Source organism: Macrobrachium nipponense, chromosome 28, assembly GCF_015104395.2.
Source record: "Macrobrachium nipponense isolate FS-2020 chromosome 28, ASM1510439v2, whole genome shotgun sequence".
NCBI classification, from domain to species: domain Eukaryota; kingdom Metazoa; phylum Arthropoda; class Malacostraca; order Decapoda; family Palaemonidae; genus Macrobrachium; species Macrobrachium nipponense.
In genome coordinates this window covers 68,915,433-68,931,688 of record NC_087217.1, presented here as the reverse complement: position 1 = coordinate 68,931,688, position 16,256 = coordinate 68,915,433, and the positions used below count along the sequence as shown (strand labels likewise).

The window sequence follows — 16,256 nt, the reverse complement described above, 5'->3', positions numbered from 1 at the left end:
GTTTGGCTCCAGGAATTTCCTGGTGTTTATCTTCCCTGCTTGTTTTCCCTTCTTAGTTGGCTGTACTATAGTTTTTCCTGGTTGTTTTCAAAGAGTTTGTTCTGTTGGTATCTTTTATTCCTGTTCATGTACTGTTGGATCTTATGTACTTTGGCTTTAAGCCTCTGTTTTTTATCTTCTATTGGGTTGTTTAGTCCCTCCTCCTGTGCTTTGCATTTCTTGTTCAGTTTGTCCCTTATTTTCTTGCTTCTTAGCATCTTTTCTGCCATCTCTTTCAGTTTACTCAAGTCAGATTTCATCACCATGATATGTTTTTCCAGGTGCCTTATTATTATTATTATTAGTAAATGGTGTGATTTATGGTATGCATTGATGCACCCATAGAATAGTATTCTCTCCAATAAATTTGATAATGGTGAGTGACAAGGTGCCAGTATTAATCTCCCCTTCGTTCGTTCTAAGGAAAATTTGTTATTGTGTAGATTGCTATTGCTTCAATAATATTCTTACATTTGGTAGCTGCATATCATCATCTGTCACCTCTGTCAGTATGTTTGAAGATTATGCATTTTACCTTGAGAAAGAATTTTGTTTTTTGGGAGGAGGGGACCCAAGCTACCAGAAAATATATACATAGATTTGACATTGAACTTCTGGATTAATAACACCATGGTGATTTAGGTCCATAGCTTGTAAAATTGAGGTTAGTATTTTGAGACCATTATTTAAATATTTGCTAATTTTTTCCTCATAATGTGCACATTTACAGATGTGGTAATGATGAAGCAATACTTGAAGCCTCCTCATCCCAAGGTCGTATGTATTGGCTACAGCAACTGCAGGCAGCCAGAAGAGAATTCAGTCAGAGGCGCACAGCCACTAAGACACCTGCCAGCCGAACTACTTCAACTGGGGTTAGTAGCTTTTATGTTAATGAACAGAAGTACAACAGCATAACCATTTTGTGTTTGTATTAGTATTTTTATCAGTTAATGTGGTGTTAACATATTTGAGTATGCTATTTGAATTATTGGGTGTTACATTTATGTTATCATAAAATGTAGTCTCTTTTTTACCCAGGTTTATAAATACCGTAAATTGCAGTCTTTAATTTACCTAACTGACCCAAATTTGAAGGCGTTATTATGTTGGTGTATAATTGATCACATTATTCATTCAACTTAACCATTTAAATGACCAAGAATTCTGATAAGGTACAAATTAGGATTTTACAATCCTTTTGTAGTCCCCTTTGGCAAACAGACTACTATATGTATTACCAAATTTAAAGTTCAGTGTTACAGGTGGTAACCATTAATGGAGTTGATGAAAGACAAGCCCCCAAGATGAGCTTACTGGTTTCATTACATTTTGCTTGATTGCGAATGTTAAACTCATCTAAATGATGAGATGTGACCATCACTAAGAACAAGGTTTCTTAATCGAGACAACTGAGGCTGAAACCTGGTCTGTAAGAAACTAATGTTGCTTAGCTGTAACTGAGAGAGACTTGGACTTGTCAGATAGGAGGAGGAAGTTAGAAAAATATGGAAACTCAGTTCAGGTAATGTTATAACCCAAGATGAAGAAAACAGAGGTAATAACAAGATCTTCAGGAGTGAAGAACACCTAAAAAAATCATCATAACAACAACTCACTGAGTTTGACGACTGATAAGTGCCTTTAGAATTACTAAGTCAAAGGCAGTATAAAATTTATTTGAATTATTCTATACTCACAATCCTTATAAAGGCTCTCTTGACATAATCTTCAGTGTTGTGTAGTACATGGCTTTTTTTTCCTCAGCATACATTATTAGACTCTCCATTACTGAAACACTTCATTGTAGGTGATTCCAAATATGCACAGTAACTCCTTCATTGTTAGCAGTAATACATATATCAAAGTGGGTTGTGAATACATATGTCCAAAGTGGGGACTGACATATAGTGACAGAGCAGTAGCTAAGAAATATGTACTGGCTTTAAAAATTATATGGAATCCAAAGAAATAAGAATTATTCATGCGGTCTTTTTATGTGTATAATAAACACAAAACAATAAAAGACTATGACTCTTTAGCAAGCAAAATGTGTCATTTAAGAACTTTGTCACAGTGGCATAGGCTACCAAAAGTAGGTGATCATGATCAAGTCATTACTGTCATCAAGCATAAGATATTCAGATGTATACAATGTATGCACTTTACTGAATGGTGCATATTTATGGTAAAAAAAAATGCACTACATATTGTTGATTGGTAATGCACACCTAAGTGGAATGTGTCCACACTTTACATTTGCTAAGCTCCCCAGTTATTTACACTTCCTATGGATACCTTTTTTAATAGAAAAATTAAGTTTTCATAATAAAACCAATATTGTAATACTTACCTGAACACCTCAATTAGCCCTGGTCACTGACCAGGCTGAACTATATCCCCACAGATTTACCCACAAAGTGGGTAATTTTAACTGTCAGTGCTATCAATGCTGCGGGTAAAAACTAATCAAATGAGTTACCTGTGTTACCTTTGGCAACACTGTTGCAAATACCGGCCACCAGAGGCCTTCCTCCTCAACTGAATCATTCACTATCAAATAGAAGTGGGGAGGAGGGTGGGAATCATTCAGGTGTTCAGGTAAGTATTACAATATTAATTTTATTATGAAAACTTCATATTGCAATACATTCCCTGAACACCAGAATTACCCCGATTAACATGATGATGGAGGAAAGAAAAATAGACATTTTGGGGCTGTGTGAAACCCGTTTACCAGGAGAAGGAACAAAATTACGTATTGCATAACAATTACCAATTATTTTACAAAGGTGGAAGAACCGCACGACACGGAGTAGGTTTTATTGTGAGTGAAGAGCTAGCTGGAAAAATTAGTCATCTAGAATTCAAATGTGATAGGATTATTAGCATTTCCTTAAAGTTAGGAACATTTCAAGCCAGCATAATTCAGGTGTATGCACCACAGCAGGGCCGCCCTCAAGAAGAAAAGGAAGAATTCTACAGACATCTACAGAAGTAAAAGATTCTGTCCCTATGTAGAGAATACATTAATAATTGGGAGATATGAATGGACATATTGGGCAAGACAGGACAGGCATAGAGAGCATATTAGGACCATTTAGCATTGGAGACAGAAATAGAGAAGGAGAAAACATAATTGATTTTTGCATACTAAACCAGATGTCCATTATGAACTCTTTCTATAATCATAGAGACAGCCACAAGTGGACGTGGTACCGATGGAACTCGGCTTTAGGAGCATATACTGAAAAATCAATGATTGATATGGCAATAACAAATAACAAAAATATGGTCAGAGATGTAAAAAGCATCCCCTCTGTGTCATTCGATTCAGATCACAGGCTTCTCTTAATTAAATTAAAGATGACAAAACCCAAACCAATTAAAAGCCAAGTGAGAGAAAGATTTATTTTAGAGAATATGAGAGAAGAGGAGTGCTTAGTTAGATATCAAAACGAAATAAGTAGAGCTAAACAAATGCAACAGGATAGCAATGACCCAAATGAAAAATGGAGACACTTTAGAATGGCTGTAGTGGGTGCTGCTAATAATACAGTGCAAAAGAAAAGTTCGAGGTAGGAGGAAAAAACAAACTGCTTGGTGGACCCCCACACTAAAGGCCGCTGTTGCAAACAAAATGAAACTCTTCAGAAAATGGATGAAAACTTTGAATTTGGAAGATCACAATAACTATAAAGAAGCGTCGAGAGAAACGGAAAGAATAAAAGCTCAAACAAAAAGAGAAACATGGGAAAGAATAGGAGAAGATCTGGGAAATGATCTCCAAGGTACCAGAAAACTCATATATAGCACTGCCAAAAACTATAGAAAGGGAAGCCAACCACCCTCTTATGTAATCAAAGACCCTATGGATGGGACAATTTTAACCGAACCCCGAGAAATTGAATTAGGATGGAAACATCACTTTGAAACACTACTAAACAACGGAAACAATGACCTTGAAGAGCATGTAGAATTTGATGTGGTTGGGGATGCAGAACCTGACATAACAACACTGGAGTTAAAAAATGCTCTCAAGAGGATGAGAAATGGTAAGGCCCCTGGAGTGGATACAATACCTGCAGAGCTCCTTAAAAACATGGGGGAGGATGGAGTCATCTGGCTACTAGAGCTAATCGACATACTCTGGAATGGGCAAATGCCACCTGAAGACTGGAGAAGAGATCTAATATGCCCAATCTATAAGAAAGGTGACAAGACAAATTGCAGCAATTATAGAGGAATATCCCTAATGTCACATGCTTTTAAAGTATATGAAAGAATACTTGAAACTAGATTGAGAGGATATGTTGAACCAAAGCTGGGTGAATGGCAAAACGGTTTTCGACCAGGAAGAGGGACAACTGATATGATTTTCTCCCTCAAGATGATATTTGAGAAGAGCTGGGAATGGGACAGGGATAGATATATTGCTTTTATAGATCTAGAAAAGGCTTTTGATAGAGTACCAAGAATGAAAAATATGGGATGCCCTAAAAGACCCTTACTATGGAATCCCTGAGAAACTTATAAGAGCAATTTATAACACCTATCAAAACATCAGATCCAGAGTAAAAACAAATCAAGAGAATGAAGACTGGTTTGAAATAAAATCAGGAGTAAGACAGGGCAGCGTCCTTTCGCCACTTCTTTTTATATTGTTCTTAGATAAATGTATGAGGGAACTAGGTGAGGATGAAGCTGCAGATATGACCATCAACCTTATGTATGCAGATGACCATGCAATGATAGCCCTCAGCGCAGAATCTCTCCAAGAAAACGTCAACAACTGGAACGCGATCTTAACAGCTAATGGAATGCGGATCAACAAGAATAAGACAGAGATCATGCACTTATCACGAACACCAAGTAACGTAGATGTAGAATTAGAAGGTCAGACATTGAAACAGTGTAGAAATTTCAAATACTTAGGAGTAGAGTTTAGTGACCAAAACGATTCAAAACTGGAAACAACTACCCGAATACAGAAATTCAGTAACAACCTGTATCTGCTCTACCCACTAATGAAAGACAGAAATATACCTCGCAAAGTGAAAACCATAATATACCTCTCTATTTTAAGACCAATATTGACTTATGGCCATGAATCATGGACATTAACATCAAGAACTAGAAGCCAACTTCAAGCAGCTGAAATGAAAGCCCTAAGACTCATAAAAGGTGTAACAAGACTAGATAGGCTACGAAATGAAGACATTAGAAGAGAACTGGGAGTGGAGGGGATACTAGATTTTGTGGAGAGAGGACAGCTTAGATGGTTTGGACACACCAAAAGAATGGAGGAGGAGCGATATCCTATAAGGTTTTTGGAATGGACACCGGAAGGAAGGAGACCGGTAGGAAGACCAAAAATGAGATGGCTACAAAACATAGAGAGAGGAGTAGAGAGGAGAGGCTCTAGTTTGCGGGAAGTTGATGAGATGAGGCTCTATGATGATCGCCAAGAATGGAGACTGTTCCTGAAGCAGGACGACTGACAGGCCTGGAGGCCTACCTGGCGTCTGGTGAGAAAGGTGAGAAACAACATTTAATGGAGGTGGGATCAATCTAATTCAGCCCAACCTGTCCACGGGTCATATGCAGGTAACTCATTATCAACATACCATGTATAAATGTATGTATCCTCACCTCTACTCTGTTTTTCTCCATCTGTCCATCCGCCTGTGGTGTTTTCGCATGGTAACACTGCGTCCCGGGCTTTAAATAGTTACGCTGTGTGTAAGTTTTAGGTAAATAAAAGGATATGTGGGTGTACATTTGCAACTGAAAAGTGTTTTAATAAGGGATTTTGACGAAGGAAAAATCTATTTCTGGCAAGGGCCTGTGTCGCCCAGTGAAATATCCCTTTAGCACACATTTCTAAGGTATAAATATTGCTATAATACCAGAGAAAAAAGCTAATATGGAAATGCCAGAATATTCTGGCTTGCTCACCTTATTTAAGGTGTCGGTATGGTTTCTGGGGTGGGTGAAACCACTACCAAAGGTCCTTTGCCATTTAGATTCATCCTTCTTCAATATCCCTTATCTACAGAGGAGCCGATCTAAGGCCCACTACTCGCTACCGTTACGGCTAGCGCCTCTGACGTCATTCCTGCAGATAGCACCCAAGCTTGGGCCAAAAAAAAGGGGAGGGGGGGGGGTAAAAGGAAAGGGTGGGATTTCACTGGGCGACACAGGCCCTTGCCCAGAAATAGATTTTTCCTTCGTCAGAATCCCTTTTCTGGGCTTAGCCTGTGTCGCTACGTGAAGTAGTACCAGAGAAATGGCCCTACAAGCTTGGAAAGAAGGAAGCACACAAGTAATATATAGGATAATCAAAAAACAATTAAGGTTAATTGCTATAATCTAATAACAAGGTTACAGAACAAGTAACAATAGAGCAATTGGAGTCTTAATGCTAAATCAAAATACAAAATAACACATACTTAAGAGTAAATATCAAGGCTTAAATGTAAACTGTGACTAATCCTAGGAACAAAACAAAAGGAAACATCACAATTATATACAGCATGTGGCATCCAAGGTACAATATGGCTACATGATGGCTGAGCTACGGCAAGAATGCTAGCGAGGCAGGTAGGAAAGAGAGATATAAGTTAAACTACTTACTACTAATTAAGCAGTGTCAGGGGAAATTGTGTTTCCGGCTGCCACTGCTGGAAATTTAAGGGCTAATAAGGACTTAAGATGATGGCGTTTGAATGCTGTTGGAGATTTCCAGCCTGTGTACTTCTTCAGATCATCAAAATTCATATGTTGAAAATAATTAATAGAGGTAGCTACTGCCCTAACATCATGTACCTGTGGGAAGGACTGCGGGTTGGCTTGTTTTATAAAGTATAAAATTTGCTGCCTAATTCCTTTGAAGGAAATGGTACCTCCCTTTTCCCTAACAAACAGAGGGCCTGAAGATCTTAGGGCAGTTCTACTTAGATATGCTTTTAGAGAAGAAACTGGACATAAGGACGGGTACTGTGGAAGTGGGAGAATTTTCCATAGGGCCCACCTATCCAGTGGGTCCTCATTCTTAGCTAGAAATTGACGATCTGGAGAAAGTAACACTTCTCCTGAAGGGAGAAACTCTATATGACCTGATTCTCTAGATAGAGCCGATAGTTCGGATATCCTGGCTCCTGAGGCCAGACTTAACAGGAATAATGTTTTCCTCAGGAGAGCTAAATAGTCACATGAGTCATTATTAGTGTCTGAGGCCAATTTAAGGACATCATTTAAAAACCATGACACAGACTTGGGCCTCTCGGATGGTCTGAGTCTAGCGCAGGCCTTAGGGATAGATGAAAAATAAGAATCTGTCAGATCTATTTTGAATCCAAACTGGAAGATCTTCTGAAGGGCAGACTTAGTAGTAGTAATAGTACTAGTTGCTAAATCTTTCTCAAATAGTCCTGAAAAAGGATATGGCCAGATTCGTGGTCATGGTTTGTGCATTAGAGTCCCTTAGGAATACAGCTAGTTTTTTAACTGCTGAGTCATATTGACGCAAGGTCGATTCCCGTTTATCAGATTCTAAGAATAAGATGTTCTGGGGATTGATATTAGCATCTCTTTGTGCCGCAAACTTCATGAAGTCCATAAAGTTAAGGCTTTCTGAATTCATGAGGAAGCAAACACAGTCTTTGTTTGCACTAGTTGTGATAGTTTGGGATTGGGGATCCGTTGAGGGTGGAGTCCCAATTCCAGTAGAAGTGGGAACCAATTGCTCTTGGGCCAATTGGGGGCTATTAGAGCAATGTGGCCTTTGAACGTCCTGAGTTTGTTCAGAACTTTAAAGAGAAGATTCACTGGAGGAAAGAGGTAAATCTTCTTCCATAGATTCCAGTCTATAGCCATGGCGTCCGTGGCATAGGCCAGAGGGTCCAGGTTGGGGGCCACATAACAAGGGAGTTTGTGGTTCGACTCGGTGACGAAGAAATCTACCTGAAGCCCTGGGACTAGTTGACAGACCCAACTGAATGACTGCTTGTCCAGGGACCACTCTGACTCCAGCGGGACTGAGCGTGATAACTCGTCTGCTACTACGTTCCTTACGCCCGCTAGATGAGTGGCGGACAGGTGCCATTTGTTCTTGTCTGCTAGTGAAAATATGGCTATCATGACATGGTTCACGTGGCTCGACTTGGAGCCTCCCCTGTTGATGCAGTGTACTACTACTGCACTGTCCAGCACCAGTTTGATATGAGATTTCTTGGCTGGATGAAGCTTTTTCAGGGTGAGGAACACTGCCATAGCTTCCAGTACATTGATATGAAGCTGGCGGAATGGTAGGGACCAGGTTCCCTGTACCTTTTTGTACTGTGAATATCCTCCCCAGCCGCTTAGTGATGCATCTGTGTGGAATATAAGGCCGGCGGAGCGAACTGGAGTGGAATTGTCTTTGACAAATTCTTGATCTCCGTCTACGGGCGAGTCTCTTTCGTAAGATTGCTGGGATAGGGGCTAGTTTGTCCCGGGATCTGTTGTTTGCTCTTGAACGCCAAACCCGGTTTATGTCCTTCAGTTTGGCTTTTAGAAGAACGTCCGTTACTGAAGCAAATTGGAGAGAACCTAAGATTCTTTCTTGGTTCCTCCGGGACGTCTGCTTGCACTTGAGAAATTGTCTGGTTGCTTTGGCTATTTCTCTCCTCTTCAACGGCGGAATTGATAGAGTTTGGGAGTTCAAGTCCCATTGGAAGCGGGACTCCGGTGTTAGCCGGGACTTGGTTTTGTTTATCTGGAACCCTAGGTATTCCAGAAACTGGATTACTTTGACCGTTGCTTTGCGGCATGCTTCGATGCTTGTGGCCCACACGAGCCAGTCGTCCAGATAAGTGTCTCCGCCAGTTTTGTAAATATCCTGGGGGCTACGTTGAGCCCGAACGGCATTACTTTGAAAGAGAAGGCCTGGTTTCCTAGTCTGAAGCCTAAAAACGGGCAGAAGTGTCTGGCTACTGGAACATGATAGTATGCATCTGTAAGATCTATAGAGGTGGTGACGGCCCCACGGGGAAGTAAGGTCCACACCTGTGAAACGGTCAGCATCCGGAACTTGTCGCAACGAATGAATAAGTTCAGATGGGACAAGTCTAGAATTATTCTTCGCTTGTTTGAGCCTTTCTTTGGCACGCTGAACAAGCGACCTTGAAATTTTAAATGCTTGACTCTTGACACTACTCCTTTTTGAAGGAGTTCTTGAGAGTACTCTGCCAATTCCGCTGTTGGTTGTTGATGAAAGGTGTTGGATGGAGGGGGACCTTTGAGCCAACTCCATCCTAGACCTTTAGACACAATGCTTTGGGCCCATTTGCTGAACCTCCAACGGTGACAAAAGAGGAACAGTCTCCCTCCTACCTGGGGATTCTTACTGGCTTGAGGAAGGGCGTGCACCACGTCCTCCTCGAGAACCCTGGCCTCGGTTGGAGGCTCTTCTGCCGCCCTGTTGACGGAAGGCGCCTCTAGCTCTGCTGCCCCTGCCAAACCTGTTGAAAGGCTGAAAGGACTGGCTTTCAAACACAGGGTTGTAGGCAGTGGAGACAGTGTAGGAGGTCGAAGCCTGTGCCTGTTGCAGCGATTGTGTCAGCAGCACAAACTGCTGTTGTGGCTGCAACTTAGAAGTGAAAGGTTGCGGTACTTGTGATACTGAAACCGCTTGCACTAGAGTCTGCTGTTGAGGAGCCTGGAAAGGCTGGAATTTCCTAGGCTTCTTCTTCGATTTTGGATTTGATCCAGCTAACTCCGGTTTGCGTTTGTTGACCAGTCCCTAGCGAACCCTTAGACTCTGATTGAATCTAACTGCCTCGCAGTGAACTTTGTTCACTACAGAGGCCGGGAAGAGGTCAGAGCCCCAAATGGATGAGGCTAAAAGCTTGTTAGGCTCATGGCGGATGGTTGCCTCTGCCAGTACGTTTCCTACAATTTCGCGTAGCTATGACGAAATCATACAAGTCACATTGCATCGAGTACAAAAGTGACTTGGCAATGATCTTGAATAACGGCTCTTCTCCGTAGATTAGAGCCGATACTTCCGTCATCACTGGGGAATTGAGGGACCTGCACAGCCTCATCCTGGCGTCGTACTCAGTCTGGATGAGGTTGTCTGACAGCCTAGGCAATATCTTGCTGAATTGAGTGATGGCGCAGTCCGGCTTCAGCTTACCCACTGAAAAGGTGGCCGGATGATCTACCCAGTGATCGTCAGTTCCGGGGAGCAGGAGGGAAGTTGGTTCTGTCTCCCTGAGCTGGGGCATGGGTTCGTCCTTCATCACGGCTTGCAGGGTCAATTCTGCTACCTTCGATGTGAACAGGATGGGCGTCTCCTCGTCCACGGTGAAGATCGTGAAGGGGCTCTTAAATGCAGTAACCTTGGTGTTGGTACACTGCCACTCCTCCAGGTTACGCAACCATGCCTGCTGCGCCTGATCCCGGGAGAGAATTACCGTCTCTTTCGGGACCTTGTCTTTCCTTCTTATAGTTGCTTCTGTGAGGCGGACATAGCCTATGAAAGGGGGCTGTAATCCTTGCAGATGGAACTCGAAGTCCTCAATCCTTCGAGTTCCGCAGCCCTCGATCGTCAGCATGCCGTCCACATGAGCATAAGAAGCAACCCTCCAAGTGTTGTTCGGGGTAAAGGCAGGAAAGGTAGACGAGTCCGGCATCAGCAAGCTTTGAGCTGCCAGGCCAGACTGTGGAAGTCCTGTCAACGCGTTCTCACGGAGACCTGCAATGAGGTTCTCCTGGGTAACCAGTCAATCCGAGATAGCCCGGATAGACTGCCCTGACTCCTCTAGAGAAGATGAGAGTTGCACAAACATCTCTTGGAACTTGGATTGTACCAAGTTCCCTACCATGCTACCCATCTGCTGCATAATATTGGCCAAAATATTTGCAGAGAAGGTGTCTGGGTCAAAAGGGGAAGGTTCTACCTTCTGCTTAGGAGTCCTGGGTCTGGCTCCCTTAGAGGTTGATGCCTCAGGGTCGGAGGGGAAGGGCTGAGCCCTCTCCTTAGAAGACTTAGACTTCGACCCTCTAGAATAAGAAGTCAGCTTAGCCTTGTCAGCTCCGGGATGGTGAGCCAGAGACTTACGGGCAAGGCTGGTATCTGACTTCTTTGACAGAGACTTCTGCAGCGTTTTAAAGTCTCGCTTGCCTTTGACTTTAGGGATCGCCAGGGTGGACTTCGGCCTGACCGACTGAATCCCCCCGGTGAATCCCTGGAAAGAGGTTGAAGTAGAAGGGGAAGAAGCTCTAGATGGGCTCAAGGAAAGCCCTTGAGCCCCTACAGTACCTGCCTCACTCACATTCTTACCTGTGCCCATGCCTTCCACCATCATGGGGTCGAGGTCCAGGTCTAGGGCAGCTACTTCCTTGGCGACCTCCTGCGTCGCCGCCTCCTCTGAGGGCTGGGCAACTTCCTCCTGGATGGAAGCAATCAGTGGAGCCGCCACTTCTGGGTCCACGTAGGAGGTACTCTTCCCGCCGGGGAAAATGAGGGTGGTCATCTCCTTGGAGAGGATGTAGGGTTGGCCCTTGGTAACATTGTGGCCAAACCCACCAACCCAGGCCTTAAGGGTGGCAAGAGCAGTCTCTCGAATCGCTTGGGCGCCCTGGAAGAGAGGGTTAGTATTAATACTTTAGGCTACTTAGATTAAACTATGACATAACTTAATGGACATATCAAAGACTATATCCGTCATTGGTACTCATTGCATTACTGTGTAGACTTTGAAACGCCACCCACCTCAGAGGAGACCTGATCTACGAACTCGTAGCAAATCAGGCAATTCTCATGGTGCCACACCAGGGACTCGTTGAAGCGGATCGCGCAGGTGGCGTGGGTCCGGCAGACTTTGTGCCCACAGGGGTCTTGTAGCACGGCGTTACAGCCTGACTCCATACAATGGGTGACCTGTAAGTGAAATGACACATGAGTATCATCACTAACGTTCCGGACTAAGTCCGTGATGTGATATGTCATAACACTGGAGTGTTCCGGTGTTAAAAGGTAACAAGGTTCAGTCTCTACCTGCTCTTTGACCGTGTAATGTGGTGAGTCATCCGACAGGATCGGTAGAACAGCTTGAAACAGTGTATCTCCGGCGATGCCGGAGAACAGTGCAGTCACTGAATCAGGAAGACCACCTAATCCGTACACCGGAGCAAGGAGTAGTCCGAACACTGGGTGAGGAGCAGTAGGGGACCAATATAAAAACGGCGGGGTATCACCAACCTAAAGCGGACCTGGCTGCGCCGGGGTCCTGATCCGCCGGAGCGGGAGGGGATGGTGACTAGCGGTAGGAGAACGCGACCCGAGAGCCGAGGAGAGCCGAGCCCAACCGAGCCTGGTGGCCAACCGAGGCTCAGCCAAGCAGGGTCCCCCCCTACTCTACTGGGGAGAACGGCATGGAGCCGACCCGCTCGCTGAGAGCCCTCCAGCTACCTACCCTGTCCCCCTCGAGAGAGGGAGGGAAAGGAGGATGCTTGGATCGGCTGCCTAAGACAGCGTGAGGGAGCGTACCTCCCCCCAAGGTGGGGGGAGAGGGGCTGAAAGGACCGACGCGGGGTGGCTCATACGCGGTCGCCTGGAACTCTCTCGGCCGTGTGGTTGACCACGCGATGAGAAAGGCCATGCGATCTGAACATGAGAAATACAAAATAAACATCTTATCGTAACACGGGGGGAAAGGAAGAGAATTTCAGATGGTAGAGAAAGAGAAATGTCCTGGAGAAGCTGGGTCGAGCCAACCGAGAAGGATGGACGAGCCTGGCGACTCCGAGCAGCTAGCCTATATGCCATGACGAAAAAACTTGGGGCAGCGGCCATGGTGGCTCGAGGACAAGGGAGAAGAACCATAGTCCTTCGAAAGGGTGCCTAACGAAGAAGTAACCTGACAACTAAAATAAACATGCATGCATGAAATTCTAAGCTGAAAGGAAACGACATAGGCTACGAGCTGAGCATGAGCTCGGATAACATCCCCCGTGTGGATAGAGAATAAAATGTCAATAAATGCATCATCGCAATCATAAGAATGCACTGCTAAGCAAGAATCGAGCCCAATCGGTATAGGGGACTGAATGGGGCACGAAACAAAGTAACACGCGGGAGCGAGCTGCGAATGGCGGTGTGGGGACGGTGCCGCATGGGACACCGTCCATAAAAACCTAAATAAATCGGTTAAACGTGCCCAGGGCAGTCCCTAAATGGTGTTAAAAATTAATAGCAGTACTTAACTTGGATGCAGTAGAAGCTTGACGTTCCATGGCGAATAAAGAAGAATTCCAAAGAGAACACAACAAGGAGCAAAAAAACACGTGCGGTGTGGATCGTGCTATCGAAAGGAATGACGTCAGAGGCGCTAGCCGTAACGGTAGCGAGTAGTGGGCCTTAGATAGGCTCCTCTGTAGATGAGGGATATTGAAGAAGGATGAATCTAAATGGCAAAGGACCTCTGGTAGTGGTTTCACTCGCCCCAGAAACCATAACGACACCTTAAATAAAGTGAGCAATCTGGCATTTCCATATTAGCTTTTTTCTCTGGTATTATAGCAATATTTATACCTTAGAAATGTGTGCTAAAGGGACATTTCATGTAGCGACACAGGCTGAGCCCAGAAAATTTATTGTATGCGAATTACACCATTTATATTCGAAATAGGGTTATTATTATTGTTGAATGTAAGCTGAATGTAACTATCTAAAGCCCGGGCTGCAGTGTTACCATACGCATACACCACAGGCGGATGGACAGATGGGAAAAAACAGAGTATAGTTATCTAACTCGGTAGGTGAGGTTGTTTGCATTTTCGGAAATGGAAAGAGATGGACACCTAGGGGAAACCAAATAAGATTCTCGGATGAGGTAAAAGTTCCTAAGTACGTGACAAATAAACTTTGAGAGCTCAAACCGGGCACGGCAGCATTTGAGGTCTGTCACCTGCTATACAATCATCTAACGATGCGACAATGTACCAACACCTGGGCTGAATATACCGTGGCAATGAACGCCCACCCCTAAGAGCCAACCACACACCATTGTGCCAAACTTGTACCAACCAAAGACGATGGCGTAACCTTGAGCAAGTGTCACTCAACTGCGAAACCCTGCACCAGCCAGTAACTATGACATAACACCTTGCTGACTACAAATGGGCAACCAAGGCCCCCCCTAAGAGAGGGGAGGCTGCAAAACGTGATCCAACAAACGCTGGTTACACCAACACTAAACCAGGACCGGAGTCCGGAGCTGAAGCTACATTGATCTGTGAAGTATTCCCGGAAACCCCGGAACTAAGGCTGAACCCACATTGAACACCCTGAAGGAAGAACAGAAATAGCCACAGGAAAAGGTTGAGAAAGAAACAGAAGGAGAGAAAAGGAAGAAGCCACACTCGGAGTAACCACTGAGCACCTAACGCAGACGTTGTCTAAAAATGTCTCTAAGGACAGGCTACAAACTGCGGAACCAATGGGAGCCGAAGAAGGAAATTGCCCCAGGTACCCTAACAAAAGGAGGCTGAGGGTACAAACAGTACTAATGATGGTGTAGACGAACTGCCAACTGCTGTAGCCCCCGCAATAACCGAGGTAGGCACATTATGTCTCAAACCCCGAAAGCATAAAAATGGGAACTGAAGAGGGAAGATTACCAGCTACCCTATTGAAAGGAGAGGCTGAGGATACAACCAGCACTGATACAGTCGACAATGGCGCAGACGAATTGCCAACTGCCGCAGCACCCGCAAGAACCGCGGAGGACACATTATGTCACAAACCAAATAAAAGACGAATATACGGAGGTGCGGAAGACTCCGCAACCCCCTGCGAAGCATCCAGACCAGCAGCCTGAGAACTACAGGACCTGTGGAAGGTGCTAAGAAGACGGCCCTGCCAAAATTACTTCCCTTAACCCTGAAGAGAGAGAGGGAGCCACCAAAACCCCCAAATTTTAAGATTGAAACGATAAAAATTCTTTGCTCTGCTGTCTTAATGGCAAAGAAACAGAAGAAATTAGAAGTTTTAGAAGAAATTGGGAGAGAAGGAAACTAGACCGACTCAGTTCCCCATTGATAATCTTGACAAACATCATTAGCAGACTTAAAAAATTCTTCAAGACATGATCGTGAATACAATCTGTATTCAACCTACTGTAATTCGTCTTACGATAATTTGAATTTACGATGGGGTTAGCAGTTAATATCATTACGACAACATTTAAAAATAAGTCTTTCTATCTGACAGGCAGCGGTGCAATCAGCAGTGTGCAATCAGACAGTGAAAGAGTCAAGTTAGATATAGAATTTTAGACCAATGGTCATTCAGCGCTGAAATGGAAATTGACAGTAAAAGGATTGAAAGGTATAATAGGAGGAAAACCTCTAAGTTGCACTATGAATCAAATGTTGGGAGAGGGCTGAAAGTGAGATGAAGACTGAGAATATGAAAGGAGGTAAAGTAAAAAAAAGGCAGCAAAAGAGGCCAAATTACAATCGTCTAACTTCTTTGCTTCAATATTTTTACACCATCTTCTAAGTTAAATCAGTATTGTCCTAACGTTATACTTATTGTATAAATGTGTACAGCCATGAACAACCGAACAAAAAACCACTTTGTTTGCTAATATAATCTAATCTGATAGCAACACCCTTTTCTTGTAGTATTCAATCAGCTTACGACAGTAAACACTTACTGTAGGTATGCTATAAATGATGTCATGTAGAATAGGACTGAAATAATTTGTGTAATAACTTTACTTGCTGTGAGATCGTCATGGCAATATATAATTTTAAATGCGAAATGTAGTTGAAACTCATAAAGTAATATTAAGTCTGCTAATGACTGTCATGCATCGGCAACGTGGATAAAACTCCCAAAATTTTATATGGAATCAAACACAGCCTTGGTAAAAAAAAAAACTACTAGCATGAAGAGCTTATTTACTGTTGTTTTCACATGATAAAAAATAAATAACATAAAGCTCGTAATACCGATGAAAACGAGTGAAAACAAACGGAATCGCTGAAAATTACACAATCTATTCTTCCCAGCTGGTTCCCATTTTTATATAGGGTCGCCGTTTCCATCTATTTCTATCTTGCGGTTCTGCCTCATCAATTCCCTTCTCATGTAAGTCTTCTCTCACACAGTCCCTCCATCCCCATAGTATGTCTCCCAGCTTGGTCCTCATCTCTCCTCA

At 43.6% G+C, this 16,256-nt stretch overlaps 1 protein-coding gene across 3 annotated transcripts in view; it reads left to right on the top strand.

The window, feature by feature from the left end:
• Window positions 1-16,256, top strand: part of LOC135201857 (TBC1 domain family member 2B-like) — a 641,388-nt gene that overhangs the window by 80,956 nt on the left and 544,176 nt on the right. For all 3 annotated transcript variants that reach the window (XR_010311621.1, XM_064231151.1, XM_064231152.1), the window contains exon 3: window positions 770-914. Coding sequence is in view for 2 of the 3 variants with exons in the window: in XM_064231151.1 (XP_064087221.1) it covers window positions 770-914 (145 nt within the window). In the remaining variant the exon portion in view is untranslated. The remainder of the gene's footprint in view (window positions 1-769; window positions 915-16,256) is intronic.